Below are 23,510 nucleotides of genomic sequence, written 5' to 3'. Positions count from 1 at the left end.
AGATTCATATTTCTCACATAAATCTATTTTTCAATGTAATAAAAGTCGACATAAATCATTTGGTATGAAATAGAAAATTAGAAGTGAACCTTTTCTCAGCTCACCAGGTGGCTCTGAGCAGACGAAATTCTCTTTTCTCCTTAAAATTTACATTTCTCAACGTTGTGTTCTTCAGAGATAGCAGTGAGCAGTTAGTTGCATGAGCTCTAGAGCGGAAGTCTAATATTACTGGGCTACTGTGGAAGTAAAAAAGTGTGTCCTGATTTTCTTCCGTTTCTATTTTTTCAATAGGCACTTTTACTGTGATTCTCAGCGTGATTTATAGAAAAGAAAAAGTTTGACCTGTATTTCTAACCCTGATTGGTGTGTAGTCCCATTTCTTTTATAACCCGCCAATTATTCCAACTCTACTTTCAAGACGAAAATCCATGTCAGACGTACTGAGAATGGCGTAACATCACATATCTACTCTACAGTTTCTCCTTAGTGGAATTAAATGTGCAACACTCTCATCTGGATGATGATAAGATGATATGAAACTGATAAACAAGTAAACCCTGTGTGACTGTGTGTGAATGTGTGAGTGTGTGGGTTGATTAGGGCACAGGATTAGGATTCACCCCTGATTTTTTGGCTCTGCCAAACAGAAACCATGGCTACGACAACGAAAAGAGCGTGGAAACTTCGTAAGATTTTGATCTTTTCTTCCAACAACCTTGCATTTTACTAGATCTTTCACAGAGATTGCCAAACTTCTTGCTGTCGGTGTGCCAAAAAATCGTGATGGCCACTTTCTTCTTTCATTCTTTTTTTCACCATATGCATTCTACACCTACAACTAATTTCCATACTGTATTCTTATTTTGTTTTGCAGAAGAGTTTTCTGCCCATGGAGCCAATGTGAATTGCTTGGCCTTAGGAAGCAAGTCAGGACGAGTCTTGGTCACCGGGGGAGATGACAAAAAAGTCAATTTATGGGCAATTGGCAAACCATCATGCATCATGGTAAACACAATTACATTTTTACAGTTTCTTTAACCATTGAGGTTTTGTTTCAAGACAAAAGTCAACAAACTTAGATTTCCCAGCATGTTGGATGAACTCTGTTCACCTGAGATTATTCGAGAGACTGAAAAGAAAACCCATGACCGTTTAATGGCAGGGAACTTTTGATTCACTGTGTGCATTTCCTAATTATATCTCAGAAAATAGTAGATGTTGGGGAAAACAAAGACTTTTAGTGGGGTGTTGAAGGGGTGGGAGATCACCTGAAGGCGTAATACTTGGGAGGTCGTTACGGGTCTCCACCGGAAGCTCGACCGACCGTGTTTCTCTCTTCTTCATCGGTGGGAAAAGCAAGAAGCAGCAGTAGAATTACGACAGTTTCTTTTCTTATAGTCGGTTCGCTGTATCTGTTCTCTCTTTGGCTGTCGAGTAGAAGATTTTTCCTAATTCATCGGCTCCGGATCGGCAGACAATGCGTCTCGAGTCATCATCCAGAAATGTAGCCTTCGGCTTTTGGGATACTACAAAATAGAATAGAATAAAAGGCAAGAGGGAGAAATAAAGTGGGGGAAAGGCCCATCTTCCGCCGCGGCTGGCCAACAGCGCGTTGCGAGGAAATACGAAGGCCAATTGAAGCGTCAAATCGACCGTCCGGATGGAGGACGCGGCCTCTATTATTGCAACAAGGGCTTAATTCTCAGATGAACATTTTGGCAGCTGATGAACAATTGTCTATGTTTTTGCTTTAAACGGGCAACGTGCGGTTGTTCTATAGCTCATCCTCGGGCCACAACGGGAAAAAGTAGTCAAGACAGTTAACTTTTTCCCATGGCTGCTTTCTTCTTTTGTGTATTTCAGTTTTTTTTAATTTCCAACGAAAAGATGTTCACCTTTTCCAATCCGTCAACCCGCAGTGTTCATTGTCTAGCAGTATTGACGAGCGTTTCTAGCGTCATTTACCATCTGCCCTTGACGTCGGGCATTCAATCTCTTGTTTTTTTTAGTTTCATAGCGTGACATTCTCCAGAGGTTTCCTAAAAATACAAAAGAAGCGGAATTTGAGCCCAGGTTTCTTTGAGGGAAAACTTAAACTAAAAGGGAAAGGCCTTCCGCCATGTTGGAAATCATGGTATATGTAATCAAAAGGTAAATAGAAAAGTGGATGCTGAGTGTTATTCACAGATAAATACGAAAGTGTTTGCTTGTATCTGCGCCCTCACTCTCGCTGACCGTTGGAAAATTTGTCTTGGATTTGCATAGAACAAGCCGTTAAACAGGAGAGTCAAGTTCCATATAGGGCATAGTAAGACAGCGCCCTCGATTCAAATCGACTCAACCGCCAGCCCTGTATCCATGACGACGTCGGGGCACCCTTCTTTCTTCTCGTGTCACGCTATAGATTCTGAATCTTTTTTGATTGAGGCTATCGACATGCAACTTTTGTTTCGTGCGTGTTACTTTTGGTATGCTCGACTATGTTTGTTTTTCATACGTATTGTTTCGTACTTGTTTCCGTTAGATGGTTCAGCTAGGAGTTGTTAATAAGGATGCATTACCTCATCGTCGTCCTCGAGCGTTCAGCTAGCTGACTTACGTACAACCCACACGTATGCTGGCATTTTATTTTTTTACTGGTTACCAGCGAGAAAGAAAGAAAGAGAGAGAGAGCTTGACGAACATTGCCTTTTACGGAAGGATCTCCTGTCTGCGCTGTAGCTTTCGTTTTTTTTTTCTTTCCTTTTTATTGTTTATTTTCCAGCTTTAGAACGTTAGTTTAGCTGTATTATTGAATGACAGAATTCCCTTATGCAAGTGAATCCTGATTAATTAGGCCTACTTGGTCTGCCAAGGTTGGCATAGCAACCACGTCGTCGTTTTTTTCTGCTCTCCTTATGAAGAAAAACAGCAACATCTGCCATCCGTGTCTGCCAAAAAATATGCCCAGAAAAATCGTCTGTCGGATGTTTCCCTTCTGATATTTGCAACGGACGGTGCCCATTGTTCTTTTAATGAGCTGTAGAACAGGGGGTGTATAGTCCAATCATTTTATGTTGTTTTGAGATACGTGAATGGGTTAACGGGTTTGTTCGGTTCTTGTTGGATGGTCATTCCGAAAGCCGTGTGGAACTAAACGTCGGTAGTTTTTTTTTTCTCTCCTTTTGGCTTGCGTCTATTTGTGTGGGAAACGTCGCGAGATTATTCCGCTGGACTGCACGATTTAGACCGTTCCAAGACGTACAGGTCGTGGCTCAGTAGCCTGCGGGCCCGGTTCGTTTTTTGTCTTTCTTTTCTTTTCTTGTTATCCGCCCTCCGAATCCCGCTGCTGCTCCCCGTCGTCCGTCGTAGTCGTTGCCGACAATCAAAGGGGTCAAGGTAAATTGAGTTTGTGTGTCCATGTCGGGATAACGCAAGTGGTACGGACCACTTTTTGGGCAGTTTTTCAAGTTTGAGATACACCACCCAAAACAATTCAAGATGATCTCTGGAAACACTCGTGATTGTGCGTGATTTTTTCGGTCATGACACAAGTGTGGTGTCACGTGCCGCCTATTCCTGATGAGGCCTTGGGCACCTCTCCCGGCTCTTTCTCTTCTCCCGTCTGCATTTCATCTCGGAAGAAAGTATTATAACAGTAGCGAGTAAAGCTCGTCCTTCACAAGATTCCCCTTCGTGCTTGGTGAAACCGAACAAAAAAGGGCAGACCAACAATTCTCGGAATGCCGAAATACAAGAAGATGTAAAGATGGCCGTGATTGAAACACATTTTTCGGCTTTGTTCGTGAAAACATAAATTTTTACCGTGAAGAACCTATTTTTTTCTCTTTCAAGAAAATCATAAAAAGAAAACATTATGTTTCGGATGGAGTGGATATCTCTTGCCAAACGTGGGAAAAAGAATTTGTCGTCCTCTATAAATGGTTTTTCTTTTTTTTATCTATTTAAAAAAAAAAAAACAGAGTCTGAGTGGCCATACAACGGCTATTGAAGCGGTGAGATTCTCTCCAACGGAAGAATTGGTGTGCGCGGGAAGCGCTGCTGGAGCTGTCAAGGTGTGGGATCTGGAGGCGGCGCGGATGGTGCGCACGCTGACTGGGCATCGGGCTGGCATCAAAGCCCTCGATTTCCATCCCTACGGCGACTTTCTCGCCACTGGCTCAACAGACACCAACATGAAAGTAAACCTCCACACATTTCATTATTATGTTTTCTTCACTCATCAAAACTCCTTTTTCGTCCTGCTAGCTGTGGGATATTCGACGCAAAGGTTGCATTTTCACGTATAAAGGACATAGTTCGACCGTCAATAGTCTGAGATTCAGTCCCGACGGTCAGTGGGTGGCCTCGGCCGGTGATGATGGCTACGTCAAGGTATTTTCGGTTTTCCTCGTTTCCTTTTCTGTAAAAAAGGAAAAAAATGGACAATCAAGTCATCAGTTTGTGTTTGATTGCTTACAAAAAGATATGGGACCTGAGAGCTGGCCGACTTTTGTCTGAGTTGCGTGAACACACAGCCGCAGTCACTGAGGTCGTGTTCCACCCGCACGAGTTCTTATTGGCATCGGGGGCCGCTGACCGACGCGTCCTCTTTTGGGATTTGGAGAACTTTACGTTAGTCTCTAATTCCGATCCAGAAACAAGTGGCATCAGGTTCGTCGAATAAATTGTTCGTATAGAAAACCAATGGACAGACATTAACATTTTGAAATATGATTCTTAGATCGATTTATTTCCATCCGGAGGGTAAATGTTTATTCAGTGCAGCTCAAGATGGACTGAGAGTGTATGGATGGGAACCTTGCCGTATCCTGGATTGTATTCCACTACCATGGGGTCGTATCCAAGACATGGCCGTCACCTCTGGCCAATTGGTAAGAAATGTTCAAATTTAGATGGATATCTGGTTTTTTATATCCCCTGTTTTAAATTACAGATTGGTGTCTCGTATAACTTGAGCAACGTGTCGATCTACGTAATCGACCTGAAGAAAGTGGCACCCTTCGGTGATTCTTTACAGACTTCTTCTGGCCTCGGCGGAGGAGGAGTTGGCATCGGAGGAGGAGGAGGCGGAGGAACGGCATTCCAGCACGGCGTATCTTTTCGCAAGAGTTTCAACAAGGAGCGACCGCCGGGTGGTTTGCGCCAAAGTCAGATCAAGATGAATCACGACACAATAGAGTCGGATGAAAAGTCGAGCACTGAGACGGAAGACGACGGCATCGCTGCAGACATTAAGGACTTGAACCACTACCACAACATCTTTCAACCTCGTGGTAGAGAGTGTAAGTCTGGAATGGCTTTCTTAGTTCGTTAGTTCTTAGGTTATTGTGTGCGTTCACAGGTTTTTTGCATGTCGCACGACATTTTTCGGAAAGGTACTTTTCATCATTTTGTGGTTATCGTCTTACTTAAATGTTGTTCCAGTTACCTCAAGTCATTCCAAATTTGGTTCTTGTGTGCCGTGTCAAAATGCGCGCAAAACTCCTTATTTGTCATGTTTCTTTTTGCTACAGTCATGTGAGTTAATGGGTTTTTTTGTGAACCGTAAAGTGAACAAAACCGCCATTTATCGATAGGGATATTTGTCGAAAAAACAAACTTTCTAAAGTCCTTAACTGGAACAACGTGATTTTTGTTATTTTCATGTGTTTCTTGGCATTTTCAGTGTCTCGCACCCCCCCTCCGCTCGAGATCAATTCGGACAAAGAGTCAAGCACGGTACTAATCGGCGACAAAGTGAAACTGGGTGAGTCGATTCAACACAAAACAACAACAAAAAAAAAAGAAAGCAAAAGCTTTGGCGTGGGTGGTGTTGGTACTTCTTGGTTTGCTCTGGTTTCCCATTTTTGTCCAGAGGCATGCGGTTGCGGTCGCACCTTGTTTTTTCTCGTTACATTTTTTTTGTTGTTGTTCTCTTTCTCGACCACAGTATTAAATTTGTAAAAAAAAAGAAAAAATCGTAATTTGCTTTCTATTGTTTTAGATCCAGCCATTCCGCAGGTTATCCGTCCTCCGCCACCTGATCTGGTTCAGCAGCATTCACCTCTCCCTACACCGGCATCGGGTAATAGTCCGGTTCATCGGCCGTCACCTTCACCTTCGCCACCTTTCGTTAAAACGTCACAGAGTGGACCCGGAAGACCGGCTGCGGGTCTCACAACTATGAGAGAAAGACGAAACAGTACATCATCGGTAACTTTGTCGTCTAACAAGACCATCGCATCTATCACGAGCGTAGAAAGAGGTAAAAAAGTGTTCGAGTTTTCTTGGCTTTCTCCACATCTGCTCAATCCCTTGTCCTTATTTTCTCTTTGTAGAGTCCTATAACCTGCATACACCGACCAATTTAATTGCCATGACGTCTCCACGTCCGGACGTGACCCACTTAAGTGGAGGCCCGCCCGTTTTACCGCCAACCGGGCCGCATACATCGCGCGGCCGTAACCCCCTCCGTCGAGATTTGGTTCACCGAAAGGATTCGATTAAAGAAGTGCTTCAGCCTTCGCTTTCTGATCCTGAGAATCCACCAAAGTCTGTCGTCTCTTTATCGAATAACCTCGTTACAGCCTATTTGATTATATTGTTTGTTATCTTATCCAGATTGAACAACATACGCCACAGCCCTTCGGAACCTTCATTGAATATGCGATCGCATTCGACATCACGTTCCAGTTCTTTAACTCGCAATCGACCAGATCTGACTGTGCCCACTCCGAAAGCCAGAGTCAATTCCCTTTATTCCCCTTTCATGTCATCACAACCTCCGATGAGTACTCATAATGTTCACCAGGATTTCGTCCCAATTATGTCTGATAAACCGTCAGGCCTCGATCTTGAGGATTTTATGCCGGTAATAACTTTTTTTAACGATGGGCTAATTAGCGTCATTTCCTTACACGCTTTGATTCTTTATAGCGCAAATTCAATTCCGTGTCGATGGGTGGTGGCAGCCCTTCAGTATCTGGAATGTCCAGTCCGTATGAAGAATCCAGTTCCCTGGCGTTGGAGCAAACTGAAATGGAAATCGTGACCAACATTGTCCAGGGGCATCAGCCGATGATGACCGTTTTAAGTAGTCGGCATCGCAATCTGCAGATAATTTATAATCTCTGGCAGAACAAGGATGCCAAGGTACTTTTTCCGTTAGAATTCGCTCTTGTTTTAATGACGCTATAATTATGCATCTTGAACCAGGTGGCTGTGGAGACGGCAGTAACAATGAACGATCCGGCCGTTGTAGTAGATTTGCTCAGTGTAATCATTTTCCGACCGTAAGTCATATTTTAAATAGACTAGAACTACACTCGTTTTGATTTAAAATAATTACTTTTTCGTTTCTCTTTAAAGATTCTTGTGGAGTTTGGATTTGTGTGTGTTATTATTACCCGCCATCGCCGACCTCCTTCAGAGTAAATTTGAAGTGTAAGTTGAACTCTTGTTTGGTTATCAAGTCTACTTGTATTAAATTAGTTTTGATTTTGTTTGCCACAGATATGTCAACACGGCTTGCAATTCATTGAGACTGGTATTGAAAAATTTTGCTACGGTGATTAAAAGCAACATCGAGACTCCGACCCAATCGGTTGGGGTGGATATCTCACGTCAAGAACGGTGAGTCATTTTAATTTTTTTAACTTGCGGATGTTGTTGTCACGAGAAACTTTAATGACCGAAGGGATTTTGTTTCTGCAGGTTCAATAAGTGCATGTCGTGTTACAGTCAATTGGTGCCTATAAAAGCCTTTGTTCTCAAACGTCAAGCCATGGCCGGCAAAATGGGGCAGACGTTTCGGGAGCTTCACATCCTACTGCAGGTCTTTGATTGAGATCCTTTTTATTCTGGTGTGCACTTCACCTTTCACCTCAGCGTACAGCTCCCACACCGTCAGGATGATGAAATTACAACGATGCATACATCCGTCCAAAATGAAAAAGTCCCTATCTCCTGAAAACAAGTTAAGCCGTAAACAAAGAGATATTCTCTTTTTTTTTTTGTCCTTAGATGCCATAAATTCATTCTTTAATTTAAGAAATCCAACATCAATAATGTTCGAAAGGTGCGCTCACCGTCTTTTGTGATATAACAAATGTGTTTAGCCTTACAGCGCATGTTCGCGTATTCTTTTTTTTTGCCTCCCGCCACCAATTGTGCGAGTAGTTCTCTTTTTTTGGGTCTTTTGACTTTCCTTTTCGAATGCTTCAGTAGCCTTTTTCAAATTACAAATTAATTTTTCCCTCTTCCCCAAGAAAATGGTTGATAAAATTAACGTGGATCTCAACATATATTTTGGGGAAGATTTGTTTCTCTATCGTAACAAGCTTTGAATGAGGGACGCAGTAAATCTCGCTGTTATCCTATACATTCCTGAAGATTAACGAGAGAGGTTGTGTCACATTGTGTCTGCAAATGGAATTAGGGCGATGATAGCATGCGTCTTTTCTTTGAATCGATAATTCATGATTTCAGAACAAAATCACCACTGTAATGCGCATATTTGTCAACAATAAATCATACTGTTATCAACTATTTTTAGATTATTTAATGTCGTCGATTTCTTGATCGATATAATCTTCGTCTTCTTCCTCATCGACCAAATCGGACTCCTCTTTAGAAATAGGCCTACTGGCCATTTCTGCCTCGCGCATCATTGCTCTATTTTGTCTTCTTTCCATCTTCATTTTCAAAACTTCTTGTTCGTGGAGGTATTTCTTGAAGTCCACCTGACGTTGACTGTCAACTAAGTTTCTGCTGCTGTCCTGTTCAACCGGTGTCGACTTGGGAATATGATTCATCGATCTCAAAACCTATTTAAGGGTACGTGTAATCAATCCACGGTGAGTGAATATATAAATTATTTTCATACTTGATTCATTATGGCATTTCGATCGATTCCAAGAACGTCAGAAATTTTATTAAGCTCTTTCGGAGTCTCCTCAGATCCTGGAATTGTGCTTGGACGACTAGTCCTGTCTGGGTTATAGTCAGGTCCAAAATCTGCTATTTTAAGGAGATCTTCTACATCGGTAGATTTATAAAATCTTCGGTCTAAACAAATTGTTTTATTTATTTTATGAAAACCTAAACAAAGATGACGCAAAAAATATAATTGAATTAATGTTTACCAAAGATAAAGTTGATGTGGGGTACTCGTCCATTATGGAGTTGAGAAAGTTCATGTCTTAACCAACCCCCCATTTTTGGAAGCTCTTCTATTACAGCTGCACAATTTTTATCTGCATACCAGTATACATGAAGTGCTGAACCATCATTTTGAACTTTAACCTAGTGAAATGTAATATGAAAAATCGTGATTATAGATTTCTTAAAGAACAACAATTACCTTTGTCACAAAAAAGCCATGTTGATGCACATTTGTTGCACCATGATCCAGTCTAGAGGAAACCAGAATGTCACTAATTTTCTCTAAGAACACTGAATTTAAAACGGCAACTCTTCGTTCAGTTATTTTAGCATTTCCACCAGACTTTCTCCCTAAAAAATCAGGCAAATGAGAGGTTGACTGATTTTCAACGAAGAAACGGTGTTCCTTTTTACTAATTCAAATATAAATGTCATTACTCAAATGAAATAAGCATTTAGAAAGAGTAAAAATATGTACAAAAATAACAAAACTACTTTTTGTCGGATCCCATGATTTTCATCATAATCCTGGCTTGAGATGAAATCTTGTCATTAACGGCTGATCTGTGGAACATACGTATAAATATTTTGCAATACTCAAAATTCATTTTGTGATTCGTGCGATCTGCGATGACTTAGAATTGTTATTTTTCTACAGCAGACAATTTTCAGCACATGGGTTTTCCGACACTACTGCTGACCTCCATTCTCCAACGGTAGATGGCTCGAAATCAAATGAAAGACGAAACTGAGCGGGTAAGAAATTCAGAATTTTTTCTAGTAACTAGTAAGTAAAATAGAAAATCTTATAGACTAATAGTAACATTAATATAATAGTATATAATAGCACATATAATGCATAATCACGCAAACGTGAACAAAATAAGAACCAGAGTCTTGTTCTGTTGTTTATTCTTCAATAAGAATTCCCTCTCGACTTCAATAAAACCAATAAACAGGGAAATCGGCTTCAAAAAGTCGGATAAGTCTCTTACGATGAATTCCCCTTACAATTGCAACAAGTAGAATTCGGGATCTTTGTGTGATTGAAAGGTTTCGTGGGTAAAGCCACGTGACTGGATCGTCGAAGCTTATATGATGCGAATGTAGAACCCAAACGGGCTTTCTTTTACTTTTGCCCCGAGTCTCACAGGATTCTTAGAAATGCTACGCAGCTCCAAAAATCGTGTTTACAAAACCTTTTGTTGTGCTTTGATTTAAATACCAAGAACGTGTTTAAATATTGAGGGGAACTAACTTTCTTTATTGAAATTGTTCTTTCCTTATAGTTATCTGACTAAAAATGAACTGAAAATGAGCATACATAATTGATCGATGATACATGTCAATTGTCAATCTGCCTTCTTAGTTGAATCAGGTAGATTCTTAAAGCTTACATGTCCTTGGACACACCTAAGGAAGTCTGTTGATACAATTTCTTTGCAGTCTTCAACACTCAAACCAGTTGCTGTAGATTTCAATGTTCTGGGATGTTTTATTAAAGATTTATTGTTTGCAATGTTTCCAAGATGCTCAATAAATTTTGACCATTGTTGGATGTCAACCTTGGATGCCTCACCATGGGTGAAACTGCTTGCAACTTTGTGTCGGATGTGTTCTCCAATATCCCTGTAATAATAACAAATAAGAACATGATTTAGCTAAGAAAATACTTTCAAGTTTTTAGTTTAAGATTTACCGTCCTTTTTTGGATACATCCAATGGCCATCTACTAAGAAGCATCGTAACACTCCGGTAAACATTACTACTCATGGCTAATCTACCTGAAGACAAATATATCTGAATGAAGTGAAAATATGTCACACCCACAGGAAATAAGTCTAGAAGGATTTTAAAACGAAATAACAAGAAACACTGAAGGCAAGGTTGTTACGTAAAAAATTAGATATAATCAAATGTGCAGAAGTAGCAGACAAAAATCACAACAGCAGAAGGCATTTTTCGTTGCTATGCAACAGACAGCAGATTTTCGAATTTTATTCAATTTATCAGATGCAGTCGAAAATGTGTATAACTCGTTGTGGGATTTTGAACTAAAGCAATTCAATTTAAAAGGAAACATTTAAAAGAAACAAAAACAACTCATTATTGACAGAAGTGACGTAATTGTTTGAAAATGAATGGGAATTTGAGACATTTCACTTTGTAAACATTCAACAGCCTAAGGAAAAGGATTTACTACAGATCTAACAATTGTTTTTAGAAATCATTTAAACATAAATTATGCATGTGTCATGTATTTGTGAGATTGTACAAAACATTGTTTATATGTGTGCTGTACTGAAGCAGCTAAAAGAAACTTGGATAATGTGAAATCAAGAGCAAAGCGATGATTGATTCAATCACATACTCTACTCTCAGAATAGGTAAGCATTCTAATATTCATTCAGTATATAATTCTAATGCGTATATACGTATACAGTTGGTGCGCAGGTCTTCGAGTAACGATCAATTTCGGGAGCCATCTTGATATCCGGACGTTCTGCAGACGAACGAAAGGTACTATCGGGATTCGGGACTATCCAAGAGTGTCAGAATTCAATCGAGAAATTAATTTCTTTTTATTAAATAGAATCGACGGAACATTGTTTGAATATGTCATCCTGCACTTCCGAAGGGTAAGTCGAAAAATTCACCTTAGAAAAAGCTTATAGAAATCGTTTGTTTGGTCACCTATGGCAACATGCGATGTTTGAATTGTTAATTACTATTTTTAAGCAGTTATTTTTATAAAAGTGAAGGACGCTATAAAGCCAATTCTCAAGGGATGCAATCATTAGCTCCCATAGTAATTCTTTAGATTTGCTATTTAAGTATTTCTAAGCCATTAAGCGATATATAGATCATAGGTCAGCAGTGAATAAAAGAAGCCAAAATTTAACACCTTTAAATCCGGATGAATTTTGAGCTTCTGACGACCTTGTATTTCTATTGTTATAGATACCTTGGTTGATGTTTTCAAGGGCGTACACATCCACAACAGATAGTTGACAAGGAAATAATATAAGAAGGACATCGCCATATTTTCATCCATTGTTTCTGCCTAAAATCCAGTCCCACCTATCTGGTCCGCTAATCAGGGCCATTAAATTCATAACAATAAGCACTTGTATTTTGGTCGTCCCGCTAGGAAAATCGAAGAGGAAGTGCGTAAATTTTACACCACAGTATAAGTATCAATTTTCTCGGTTTACTGAACTCTACATCGTTTTTAGCGCGTGTGATCCCATCCTTATTTTTCGTGATTCGGTTTTCTCCACCGGGAAATTAATCCGAGACACTTTCGCAACCGCAGAAAATATCACGTATGTTGCAATCATAAATAAGCTGTTGCATTAGGTTGTTGTTTTCTTCATGGCTTGATTGAAAGAGACATGTATGAAGAACGGGAGGTGTGTCGACTCGTGCCAACCAATCCGCATTGAATATACTCGCGCCATGCAGTGTTGGTTGGCCTTGGGGAAGGAAGGGGGACCATCGAGCGTGTGTTCTGTTACCCCACAGCCTCCCGCGAACAACCTTATATAAGGCTGAGCAGCATACACTCTCCGGCAGTCACTTCACTATTAGTTGCGGAATCCACTGACATCGACATTCGTTGATTTTGTTTAGAAGCTTTTATTAAAAATAAACCAAGAATTATGGCACCAGAAAGAAGTCAAGAAACGGTTACCCTGACCAACGGTAGTCTCAACAGCAACGGCCATTATGTTGAACCGTTGATGAAACACCCTCTTCCCGATATCGACCGACCGTAAGTTCTTCGTCTTATTTTTTTACCTGCTACCGACTGCTACCTTCTCCTTTACATGTGTTACTAACTAAAAACAACTTCAAGGTCGGTTTACCTTCGTAAATAGCACTAACTATTTGAGTTATTTCCTGTTTTTCAAAAACTACTCTGCATGCTAACATTTTTGCCGAATTGCAATCTCTTCGGACCATATGTTTTCGCCTTTGGAGAAGGGGGGGTCCTAAGTTGTTGTTCAGTTTGAGTGAAAGCTGGAAACAAAAACAACGCTGCCCAGGGGCTATCTTGTGCTACTCCGAGAATTTATATATACACCCAGGTTTTTCCTATGAAATTATTTTGAAAAAATCTGATGTGTCAGTCGCAAGTTCAGCGAGTTTTGGAAGATTGGTTACATTTCCTAACGCTTGATGCTCTGTCGATTGGACCGTAATTTGATATCGTAGCTGCATGTAAATACTGGTTCAGGTCGAGAGTGTAGTATCGTAAAGCTTATCTTGGACTGGCGAGTGATACCACTGGTCGGCCAGTAAAACTAATGATGCTTTATTGCAAGTCTGCAAACTTGTGCAAGTTAGGATTTTCAGCCCGAAGCAAGTTGGCTATTCTTAACATTTTCACGCAGGTAGAATGAACGAAAAATGATGCCCGCTAGTCGTGTGCCTACTACGACGCACTACGAAATCCTTCCCCAAGGCTAACAAGCTCCTCGCTTATAACGGTTAACTTCTCAATGACAAGGGAAAGAAAAAACTCGTTTTTAGTCGTCTATAAAAGTGTCCCGCATATTTTTGTGTGTTCCTCGGGGAAAGGTACTAACTAACTAACAAAATGTAAAATGCATGCTGTTTTTGGCTTTTGGTCGCTTTCTTTCTCTCTTTCTCCTCTATCTATTTGGCACTGCGAACTTACCAAACTGCCAGAGTTCCGCCGCCAACTCCAATCACGGCTCACGCTTCGGGTGGTGGTCGCGAAGTACTCGAATTCGTTTTCCCCGGCGATCCCCATCCGTAAGTGGAATCTGAACCCTACTAACATTCCCCTGACTCGGCATGAAATTCGATTGCTTTACTATTTTATAGTCATAGGATCTCATCCACAGTCTATTAAAACTGGTTCACGAAAAACAGGTATACTTATGAGGTCATCGAACAAAGTTCCCGCTTTCTTCTGGAACGAACGAAACATCGCCCACGAATTGGAATCATTTGTGGATCCGGACTTGGTATGTTGGATAAAAATTTGTTTCTGTCATGTGTTCAATCTGTAATTAAATTTTGAATAATATCCACAAGGTGGTTTGGCTGAATTGCTAAAGGAAAAAGATGTTTTCCCCTACGAGGAGATTCCAAACTTCCCCGCATCGACTGTTCCTGGACACGCTGGACGTATGGTGATTGGATTATTGGAAGATGTACCAGTTATTTGTATGCAAGGGAGATTTCACTGCTACGAAGGATATGCACTGTGGAAGGTTATTCGTTTATATGTCAAGGTTTTCTGTACAGCTTATTTAAAGTTTTCTCTTGGTTTTGTTTACTCTATTTAGTGCGCAATGCCAGTAAGAGTGATGAAACTTACGGGTGTGACGCACATCATCGTGACAAATGCTGCTGGTGGACTCAATCCAGCATATAACGTTGGCGATATCATGCTACTCAAGGATCACATCAACATGCAGGGGTTCGCTGGGGACAGTCCTCTAAAAGGACGTAATGACGAAAGGTATTAAATAATCAATTAATCCGGAAAAGACCATGAGAATGAAGTTAAAGGAAATGACAACTTTTCTCTTAATATGGCTCCCGCCAGATTTGGACCTCGTTTCCCGGCCATGAACAATTCTTATGACCAGCGACTACGTCAGTTGGCCAAACAAGTAGCCAAAGATATTGGAATCGACCAGTACATTCGCGAAGGAGTCTACGTGATGCTTGGCGGACCGGCTTACGAAACTGTAGCTGAACTGAGACTTTTGCGCATGTTGGGCGTCGATGCAGTTGGTACGCTCTTGTTACCCTAAAGCTTTCCTTCAAGCATTTACACTACTACTGTTATTATGTTACAGGAATGAGCACCGTTCCCGAGGTGATGGTGGCGAGGCATTGCGGAATGACCGTCTTCGCTTTCAGTCTCATCACCAACGAGTGCATCACCGATTACGACGCTCAAGGCGAAGCCAATCACGAGGAGGTCATTGAAACGGCCAACAAACGCCAGAACGATCTGAATCTCTTTGTAACACGTGTAGTCTCGTCCATGGCAAGCGAAATGACCTCAGCCAATGGTAAGAACGGATCGGTGGACGAAAATTGATATTTCCGACATTCAAGTCGGACATTCGGTCGGGGGGGTAAGCAATTGTCGTAGGAGATTCAATATTATTATATGTATACAGTACTACAACCTTACTGTGCAATGTAAAATTTATTTTCTGACGTCAAGCGATCGTTAGTGCAGCAATGACGCATTTTGTCTTCTCCCTTTTCAATAACATTATTCATATTCAGATAGCGATAGCTGATAATCGTTTATCTTCATGTCCAGCAATTTTGATCCCAATATGAATTACGTACATTCTAGCCACCTATACATCTGTGCAAATTTAATAACTATAAACGATTTTGAAAGTTGATTCGAATGCTGTAAATTTGTCGGCGAAAACTTCCGATGATTTACTGTTGATAAAAAATCAAAAAAATTAAAATAAAATTCCTGTCTCATAAATTCCCACAACTTTTGTCTTTTCATCGTTTAGTTTCTTGCGACCATGTAAATGTTTTAATAGACTGAAGCGAATCAAGTTCATTTATTTGCACAATATAATACAATTTTGAGACATTTGAGGTATTCTTGAAAATTTTAAATTTTTAGAAATATTAATTCACGATTGAAAGCATTAATTTTCTGAAATTTGTCTTTTAAACCAGTACAATAATAATACTTAGGAAAAATTTAGTTGAAATAGTCGCGCACTTCACGCGCGAGTCCGGGACCAAGCAACGATGTCAGATCTTCAACGGGAGCCATTGCAATGCTTTGCAAAGAGCCAAATCTCTCAACAAGCATTGCAATTTTTTTATCGCCAATTTTTGGAACATTCTTCAGTGCATTTGATATGTGATTTGATTGGTCACTCTGAATTTTCAAAGGTTGCATGAAAGGATTTTTGGATATCTTATTTTCAGCAGAAACCTGAAATGCAGCCCCCAAAACAAATAAACAATGTTTGTAACAGGTAACAATAAAACATGTGGCACTATGTGTCTGTCATTTTAGGAACTATCATACCATTTGAACTAGCAGAGCATGAAGACCATTTTCTGTCACAGGAATGAGATCAAGTTCAAGCTCCAGGACCGCAAACTGTTGAAGTGTGCTAAACTGCTGTAAAGAGAGGTAAGTTCTTTCGGCCACAATAACCTTGCGAATTCCTTTGACCTAAAGAGAAAAACACAATTCAAACAATCTCACTGATTGAGAAAAGGGGGATATTATACTCACTGATTTGAGTCCAGCCAGTCGTTTTTTGTACAAAACACCTTCAATCATTTCCGCTGCAGAAATATAAACTACTGCACAGTCTCCAGATGGGTGAAAGTCCACCACACCCAAATCAGAAGTAAACAAAACTTTGATGCTCTCTGTTGGTTTTCAATGGTTCACAGTGACACTTGATTAGTTTTGGGGAATGAACTGTCATAAAATTATGTGTACCTGTCATTTTCTGAACCACTGAAGTATTCCTCCATTTCAGTGAAGCCAGAATGTGCCCCACCGGGATCTTTTGATTTTTTCTTACAAATTTTTGGCTCACAGGAGGTGAACTTTTAAAATCATCTTCAGAATTGTTATAGGCGCCAGCCATTCGTGTTTGTTTAATGTTCACCGAGGTTTTGAACTTTTTTATTTTCACTTTGAAACGAAAGTAAACATTTCATTCTGCCATCTACCATTAGAAAAAGAAACTATCAGTGAATGCCCAGCAAAAAACACGATTTTTGAAAGTGCCCACAGTACTTGTTGGGTAATCGTCTTGTTTGAACTATTAATAATGCCTTAAAAAAATAGCATATCCGTTATTAAATAGATGAGTTCCATTCGTGTGGAAATCAAGAGTTGCCAACACAGCAGGAAACAAATTACGCCGCTCATGTTGAAAATATGAAAGGAACCGGTTAACATGACCTTTCGTGAGGGCCATGTATGGTATGATATATTGATACTTTTAAATGATAAGACACTTGTTCCTGGCGCCTGGATGCCCTGATGTTCGCGCTGTGCCGGCTGCGCCCGCCTACTCTCGTCATGCTATCGACCATTGCCGATAGCTGCGTCTAAGATTCCAGGCTAGACAATTAAACTGTAGACGATGAAACGATAAAATAAAAATAGCGAGCTCCTAATTAATTTTCCTGACAAAGATGGACTGGCTAAGATCAATCTTGCGAGTTGGTGGGTGACGGACGAGAAAACATTCGTGCAAGTCGTCGTCGATAGTAAAAACGCGAAAAGTTCAACAGCAGGCGGATGAGTTGTTCAGGATTGCAAAAATTCGCAAATGTTAAATCACTTGTTAAGACCGATACCTTCTACTCGAGATATGACCCACCATTTAACATTTTCTGTCTCTTGATTCCGTCCAACCCCTTAGGCTGCTGCGTAACTGCATCGGTTGAACGCACAACATAAAGAAAAACGAGAGAGCTAGATCGCGCGCTCTAACAGTCCCGAAAAGCTCTAGTTCGCTCGAGTCTTATTTAGTTAGGTAAAAAGATGGCGAGGTATTTAAGTTGGGTGAAAATTATACAGCGAAAAATTGATGGTGAAAGAATGCCACATGTCGATCAAGTTGATATTCCCAAACAACATTTCACGAGACATTTTTTGTTGACATTGTTTGGCAAAACATTGATGCTTATAGATCAAAATTCCTTCGCATTATAACAGGAAAAGGACTGTTATTCGCTGGTTCTCCAACTATAGGGAATTACTGAAGCCCTTCAGCAGCGAATTATGCGCCAAGGTAAATTTCCTTTGGCGATATTTACTGTATAATTTCTGTATCTCTTACTGCGACTATCAAAGGTCCTTTTTAACTACAATCCTTATCTAACCATACCACCATAATATCTTTTCGTTCGGATTATTGTCTTAAACGAAAAAAAAAATAAAACATCTCTTTTGCAAAAATATAATAATCAAATCGAACAGTTGGTTAAATGCTTCGCAGTTCTATGATTTTTTTTCGTGGAAATTGCCAGACATGATTTTATAACAGTGATCCCTTTTTATCGTTTCTTTTAGAGACTTATCATCGCCCAATCAAGGTGACGTGTCCGTCTGATATTGGAGAGATAGGTTCTATTGGTCCTCAACGACTGCGAAGGGCAATGTGGATTTAATTATGAAATGGAAGATTCATTCACTGAAGAAACGGAGTCATTTGGGATAAAGTAAGTTTTAAGCCATAATCATTTAGTATTCATTTTTATATTGGTTTTTGTAGAACCATTCCAATCCCCAGCAACGTCAACCTGCAGAAGGAATGGCCAGTTTGCATTTTCTTTACATTCGAAGGTCACGGAGATCATTACGTAGAACGTGCCAGTCAGTGGAGTAGAGGTTGGGTGAGAAACGGGATATTTGTTACATAACCATTTGGTATTCATTTTTATTTTGGTTGTTTGTAGACCCATCCCCAGCAACGTCTACCTGCAGAAGGAAAGGTTAGTTTGCATTTCCTCTACATTCGAAGGTCACGGAGATCATTAAGTAAAACTGTCAATGCGGTGTTGTAGAGGTTGGGTGAGAATCGGACGTGTTGCTTCATTATCAAGCAGATAAAATAACCGCAAGGCTTAAGAGGTGAGGGTGAGAAAACAAATCGTATAAAACGAGAGAGAAACGGCGAAGGAAAGTCAGTCGAGTGAGCATCTCCGACACGGCAACAGTTGCAATTCCTCCGTCGTATACCAGTTCACAATCATGGGTAAATATTTGTATTTTTATATTTATTTGTGTATTAATTTTTATTTATATCTGTTGCATAATATTCCCGTTATAACTGAATATTGTCTAGTAAACTATGTCGTCTTGCTGCGCTGCTGCAATTGGTTATTGTATCGTCGATCAAGGGTTTATCGATGTCTCCTGGGTATGGTGAACATCAAGAAATAGCAGCGAAAGAATACTATACCACGTCGCCTCCTTACTAAACAACAACGTAATCACCTACTTACAATTCGAAGGCCTCCAAGTACTACACCACCAAGGCTCCTGAGTATTAAACTCCAATCTACGTTGCTCCAGCTTAGGAAATGGGTAAATATTCTGTTTTTTTTACATGGAGTTGTGAGTCATTTAATATTTTTCAAATGTTAATTTACTAGTTATAATTGAGAATTAATTTTAAAATTCTTTACAGTCTAGTTAACTATGGGTCGTGCTGCTGTTGGGTGTTGTATCGTTGATGGCTGGGTCGACCACGTGTACCGATGTCTTCTGGGTATGTTGGTTACCTAACCGCAACGCCGCCGCCTTACTACACAACGAAGTCAACATACGCAACATTTATTACTACGCCAAGGCCCCCAAGAACTACACGACTACACGAACTACACGACACTACACGAAGGCAGCGGAGTACTACACCACGAAGGCAGCGGAGTACTACACCACGAAGGCAGCGGAGTACTACACCACGAAGGCAGCGGAGTACTACACCACGAAGGCAGCGGAGTACTACACCACGAAGGCAGCGGAGTACTACACCACGAAGGCAGCGGAGTACTACACCACGAAGGCAGCGGAGTACTACACCACGAAGGCAGCGGAGTACTACACCACGAAGGCAGCGGAGTACTACACCACGAAGGCAGCGGAGTACTACACCACGAAGGCAGCGGAGTACTACACCACGAAGGCAGCGGAGTACTACACCACGAAGGCAGCGGAGTACTACACCACGAAGGCAGCGGAGTACTACACCACGAAGGCAGCGGAGTACTACACCACGAAGGCAGCGGAGTACTACACCACGAAGGCAGCGGAGTACTACACCACGAAGGCAGCGGAGTACTACACCACGAAGGCAGCGGAGTACTACACCACGAAGGCAGCGGAGTACTACACCACGAAGGCAGCGGAGTACTACACCACGAAGGCAGCGGAGTACTACACCACGAAGGCAGCGGAGTACTACACCACGAAGGCAGCGGAGTACTACACCACGAAGGCAGCGGAGTACTACACCACGAAGGCAGCGGAGTACTACACCACGAAGGCAGCGGAGTACTACACCACGAAGGCAGCGGAGTACTACACCACGAAGGCAGCGGAGTACTACACCACGAAGGCAGCGGAGTACTACACCACGAAGGCAGCGGAGTACTACACCACAGAAGCTGCTAATTCGTACTACGTTGAACCAGAATACTAAACCGAGGCTCCAGTTTACTACACTGCAACCTGCGCTGGTCCCATGTGCTACACTGAGGCTCCTAAGTACTACACCACTAAGGCATCCGAGTATTACACCACTACTTACGCTGCTACTACCTACTACTACCTACTACCACCAACTACAACGAATCTCCGAAGTATTACTCTGCCCCCAGTTACCACACCACTAAGGCAGCCGAATATTACACCACAAACTACGATTTCGCAACTTTCTACATAACTTTTTACCCGAAATTTTAAATTTGATTTTATATCTATATTTCGGTTGTCTTTGTGGTCGTTGGTCACTGTGGGTTAATTGTCGATCTTAAATGAGAAAATAAAAATTTTAATGTCGGTAATTCTTTTGTAAGACTTTTGTTAGTAACTTCAAGAGTTCAAGCCTGTCAACATTGCGGCAGGTGTCTATTGGTGTTGGATTTCTTCAAGGCCAGTATCCTACGTTGTGACACGTCTGTTTCGTGTTTTAAAGGTGACTATTGCCTTAGTCGCTTTGCTTACACACGTATTCTTGTGTTTTGACGATGTTTCAAGTGTAGGTTATGAAAGAAACATGTAACTGTTGATTTTTGCAAATCTTAGAAGTAAAAGGCAATTGGCTGACTTTTTGTATAATTGAAAGACTTTAAAATTGAGAGAAATATATTGATACAATTCCTAAACAAGACTTGGTATAAATTAAGAGACAATGAACAAAACACTTATAAAAGAATTGTGTTATATTGTCCCACCTCCACCCACAATTCCACCACATTTTACAGTCACATACATACATACATACACTTAAGTTAACCCGTTGGCTGCCACGCCATACAACCCGTAGGTTGTTCTCTACTACTCTACGCGCCACGTCTGAAGGATCCATGACCAAAGTGGGACTTGCCATTGCTGACAAGTCCGGGCTGACACGGTGACAGGAGAAGATGGAATGCACGCCTCTAGAATCCATCACCGTATCGACAAGGGGGAAGTCCCTATGGTGCACTGCCTAACAGGCGCCTTGCGGCGAATCTTGGGCTGGTGCGACTGTCCGACCCCGCGGCATGTAAACCACGAGACCGAACAGCGCGGCCCGTGCTAAGGAGCTAGGGGAGAACAAAGGCGTGGCAGCCAACGGGTTAACTAACACAAACGAAATAATACCAACAGTTCGATGATCCACGTTGATGACGAGTCTCGGTGCCGGTCGCGATTGTCCCTTTCCGTTGCCAGTGATGGTCCCTTTTCATCGCCAGAAGTATTTTGTTGACGCATTCTAAATCAGATTTTAAAAAATAGGATAGGATTAAAATACAATACACACAACCTAATTATGAGTAACTTGTAAATGATGAACTTACATCCATTTTCTCAAACGAGTTTCGTTGGCACCAGGAGCAGGGGCAACATCCGACGGAGACCGGTGACGATTTTTAAAGATGAGAAAATCCATCTTCTCGAAGTCTCCTCTGCATTACCTGAATAAAGAAAAAACAATTCTTTTTTAAGTGACATGCCAATAAAAGTTACATAATAGTCACATTATACATATAGGTTCATTGATCTGGGTTTTTTTTGCTCAAAACTTTAAAGGCGCGCTTTAAATTGCTTAAAATCTACCTAACAATATTGAGAACTGTACACATAGCAAAGCTCACTTACTAGTCTTTTAAAAAAATTCCGGAAGTAAACCGGAAGTAACAACAGCGCCTCAACCATTGAGCTGTCGTCAAATTAAACCACATATTCGTGATCTCCATGAAATTTGGGGTCGATTAGGTGTGATTTAAACGAAATCCAAAATTTGGCCAAAATCGAGAATTTTCCTGAACTATAGTTCAGGAAAATTTTCGAAACCGGAAGTACGAAAACGTAAAAAATATAACATGAACTTTACTACAAATTTTACGAGGATCACGAATATGTGGTTCTTTTGCTCCTCAAATGAATATTTACTGAACTACAGACTGAAATGAGCAAACCGGAAGTAGAAAAAAAAGCAAAATATCGAAAATTTAACAAGTGAGCTTTGTTGCTGGCATAGTAATCGTCAGTTATCACTAAATATTTCAAAAAAATAACTGCCGATAAATGTTAAAAGACATGTGCAAAGTTTCTGAAACTGACTGTTTTGACAGCTGCAAATTTTCAAAAAGCCATCTAGCGTTGGAAAAAAGAAACTTCAATGTTAAACTTCGTTAGCGCGTAAGAAAGGCCTGATTTGGAAACTACTACACAGACAGAGTCTAACTCAACTAGAGTACTAGACTATTGGTAGATAACCTACGAAAATAAATCAAATGTTGGGTACCTGGGCATAATCCCGTGGTGAATGATGACAGGTGTGTCACAGCGGGCGGAAGCGAACACTGAAGTGATTTAATTCGCCAATGAAGCACAAGAAGCAGCGTACGTGGTGAAGATAAGGACCCGAACCTTGGTAGAAGTCCTTCTTCTGTCATGGACAAAAACCAGCGTTGGTTCAGGACTCACGATTCCATGAAGAAACTGCGTTGTAGATTGAAACTGGTGGCCGACTCGCGATCTCAAGGGACGTCACAAATAGTTCTGTAAAAACGAGTTGGGAATTAAAAGGAAGCTTAAACAAAAATGAGATTTTGGCGTCTTACTGGAAGATTTTATATCAACCCCATCAAGCAGATCTGGCAAATGTACAAGCACATGAGACTTCACACTCTTCATGTCACTGAAACTGGAACTCTAAAATACTCTAGCAATGGGATAAGGAAAATTATCTACATTATTTACAAATTTACACAAATGTATGCATGAAACCTCTACCGCTCTACCTATATCTCAGCTGGGTTGCCTTCTAAATGGATTTATAAGTGGTCTTAATAGCAAACATTCTGTCACAGGTTACACTATCAAAATCGCAAGATTCGGAAAAGATCCTATGGTCCATGAGCAAGTATACCTACATTATATGAAAATATGAATTATAACAGTCTCAACGCTTTGTTCTTCTGGTGTGGTAGTAGTAATGGGAAATTACCTCATCTCAGCACATTTTTCTAATTCCACTGTAAGTTGGCTTCAAATGTGAGTTTCTCACTTTTGAGAGCATAAGGATCGAATGGATGGAAAGTAACTGAGCACTTTTAGTCAACTTGTTGGAATGACAGACTTT

The 23,510-nt window shown here is 40.7% G+C and overlaps 4 protein-coding genes and 4 long non-coding RNA genes across 14 annotated transcripts; 5 read left to right on the top strand and 3 right to left on the bottom strand.

The window, feature by feature from the left end:
- Window positions 1-154: 154 nt before the first annotated feature.
- On the top strand, window positions 155-8,529 carry LOC124192400 (katanin p80 WD40 repeat-containing subunit B1-like). Of its 3 annotated transcripts, XM_046585644.1 has the most exons (16): window positions 155-686; window positions 875-1,005; window positions 3,963-4,181; window positions 4,249-4,374; window positions 4,466-4,653; window positions 4,724-4,874; window positions 4,937-5,285; window positions 5,669-5,749; window positions 5,987-6,247; window positions 6,321-6,534; window positions 6,604-6,853; window positions 6,919-7,134; window positions 7,198-7,274; window positions 7,351-7,425; window positions 7,495-7,614; window positions 7,696-8,529. In XM_046585644.1, the coding sequence occupies exons 1-16, from the start codon at window positions 653-655 to the stop codon at window positions 7,826-7,828; spliced, it is 2,625 nt and encodes an 874-aa protein (XP_046441600.1). In that variant the 5' UTR covers window positions 155-652; the 3' UTR covers window positions 7,829-8,529. The 3 variants fall into 3 exon arrangements, with proteins under 3 accessions (XP_046441600.1, XP_046441599.1, XP_046441601.1); XM_046585643.1 differs by having other exon boundaries at window positions 166-686; window positions 6,321-6,853; XM_046585645.1 differs by lacking the exon at window positions 5,669-5,749 and having other exon boundaries at window positions 167-686.
- On the bottom strand, window positions 8,464-9,846 carry LOC124192403. The gene is made up of 5 exons (XM_046585649.1): window positions 9,640-9,846; window positions 9,344-9,557; window positions 9,126-9,285; window positions 8,867-9,048; window positions 8,464-8,807 (listed from the first exon to the last, which is right to left on the bottom strand). Exons 1-5 carry the CDS (start codon window positions 9,750-9,752, stop codon window positions 8,538-8,540), a joined length of 939 nt encoding a protein of 312 aa, XP_046441605.1. The 5' UTR covers window positions 9,753-9,846; the 3' UTR covers window positions 8,464-8,537.
- Window positions 9,847-11,395: 1,549 nt separating this feature from the next.
- LOC124192402 (purine nucleoside phosphorylase-like) lies at window positions 11,396-15,760 on the top strand. Of its 3 annotated transcripts, none has more exons than XM_046585648.1 (9): window positions 11,396-11,531; window positions 11,588-11,664; window positions 11,738-11,783; window positions 13,840-13,926; window positions 14,047-14,141; window positions 14,212-14,390; window positions 14,466-14,641; window positions 14,729-14,919; window positions 14,985-15,760. In XM_046585648.1, exons 3-9 carry the CDS (start codon window positions 11,761-11,763, stop codon window positions 15,230-15,232), a joined length of 999 nt encoding a protein of 332 aa, XP_046441604.1. In that variant the 5' UTR covers window positions 11,396-11,531; window positions 11,588-11,664; window positions 11,738-11,760; the 3' UTR covers window positions 15,233-15,760. The 3 variants fall into 3 exon arrangements, with proteins under 3 accessions (XP_046441604.1, XP_046441602.1, XP_046441603.1); XM_046585646.1 differs by having other exon boundaries at window positions 11,480-11,531; window positions 11,599-11,664; XM_046585647.1 differs by lacking the exons at window positions 11,396-11,531; window positions 11,588-11,664; window positions 11,738-11,783; window positions 13,840-13,926 and adding an exon at window positions 12,368-12,919.
- Window positions 15,707-16,893, bottom strand: LOC124192404 (Fanconi anemia core complex-associated protein 24-like). Its single transcript, XM_046585651.1, has 4 exons — window positions 16,634-16,893; window positions 16,421-16,560; window positions 16,208-16,357; window positions 15,707-16,111 (listed from the first exon to the last, which is right to left on the bottom strand). Exons 1-4 carry the CDS (start codon window positions 16,782-16,784, stop codon window positions 15,872-15,874), a joined length of 681 nt encoding a protein of 226 aa, XP_046441607.1. The 5' UTR covers window positions 16,785-16,893; the 3' UTR covers window positions 15,707-15,871.
- Window positions 16,185-18,645, top strand: LOC124192406. Of its 2 annotated transcripts, XR_006873713.1 has the most exons (4): window positions 16,239-16,315; window positions 17,867-17,942; window positions 18,224-18,546; window positions 18,610-18,645. It is a non-coding gene; the product is annotated as an uncharacterized LOC124192406 (long non-coding RNA). The 2 variants fall into 2 exon arrangements; XR_006873712.1 differs by lacking the exon at window positions 17,867-17,942 and having other exon boundaries at window positions 16,185-16,315.
- A 127-nt stretch (window positions 18,646-18,772) lies between these two features.
- LOC124192398 lies at window positions 18,773-19,623 on the top strand. Its single transcript, XR_006873711.1, has 3 exons — window positions 18,773-18,908; window positions 18,999-19,240; window positions 19,344-19,623. It is a non-coding gene; the product is annotated as an uncharacterized LOC124192398 (long non-coding RNA).
- Window positions 19,624-20,272: 649 nt separating this feature from the next.
- On the top strand, window positions 20,273-20,986 carry LOC124192397. Its single transcript, XR_006873710.1, has 2 exons — window positions 20,273-20,517; window positions 20,734-20,986. It is a non-coding gene; the product is annotated as an uncharacterized LOC124192397 (long non-coding RNA).
- Window positions 20,987-21,433: 447 nt separating this feature from the next.
- On the bottom strand, window positions 21,434-22,057 carry LOC124192356. Of its 2 annotated transcripts, none has more exons than XR_006873701.1 (3): window positions 22,022-22,057; window positions 21,721-21,837; window positions 21,434-21,635 (listed from the first exon to the last, which is right to left on the bottom strand). It is a non-coding gene; the product is annotated as an uncharacterized LOC124192356 (long non-coding RNA). The 2 variants fall into 2 exon arrangements; XR_006873700.1 differs by having other exon boundaries at window positions 21,908-22,051.
- Window positions 22,058-23,510: the final 1,453 nt, after the last annotated feature.

This window comes from Daphnia pulex, chromosome 4 (genome assembly GCF_021134715.1).
Source record: "Daphnia pulex isolate KAP4 chromosome 4, ASM2113471v1".
NCBI lineage: Eukaryota > Metazoa > Arthropoda > Branchiopoda > Diplostraca > Daphniidae > Daphnia > Daphnia pulex.
The sequence above is the reverse complement of the archived record's forward strand: the minus strand, read 5'-3'. Positions and strand labels throughout refer to the sequence as shown.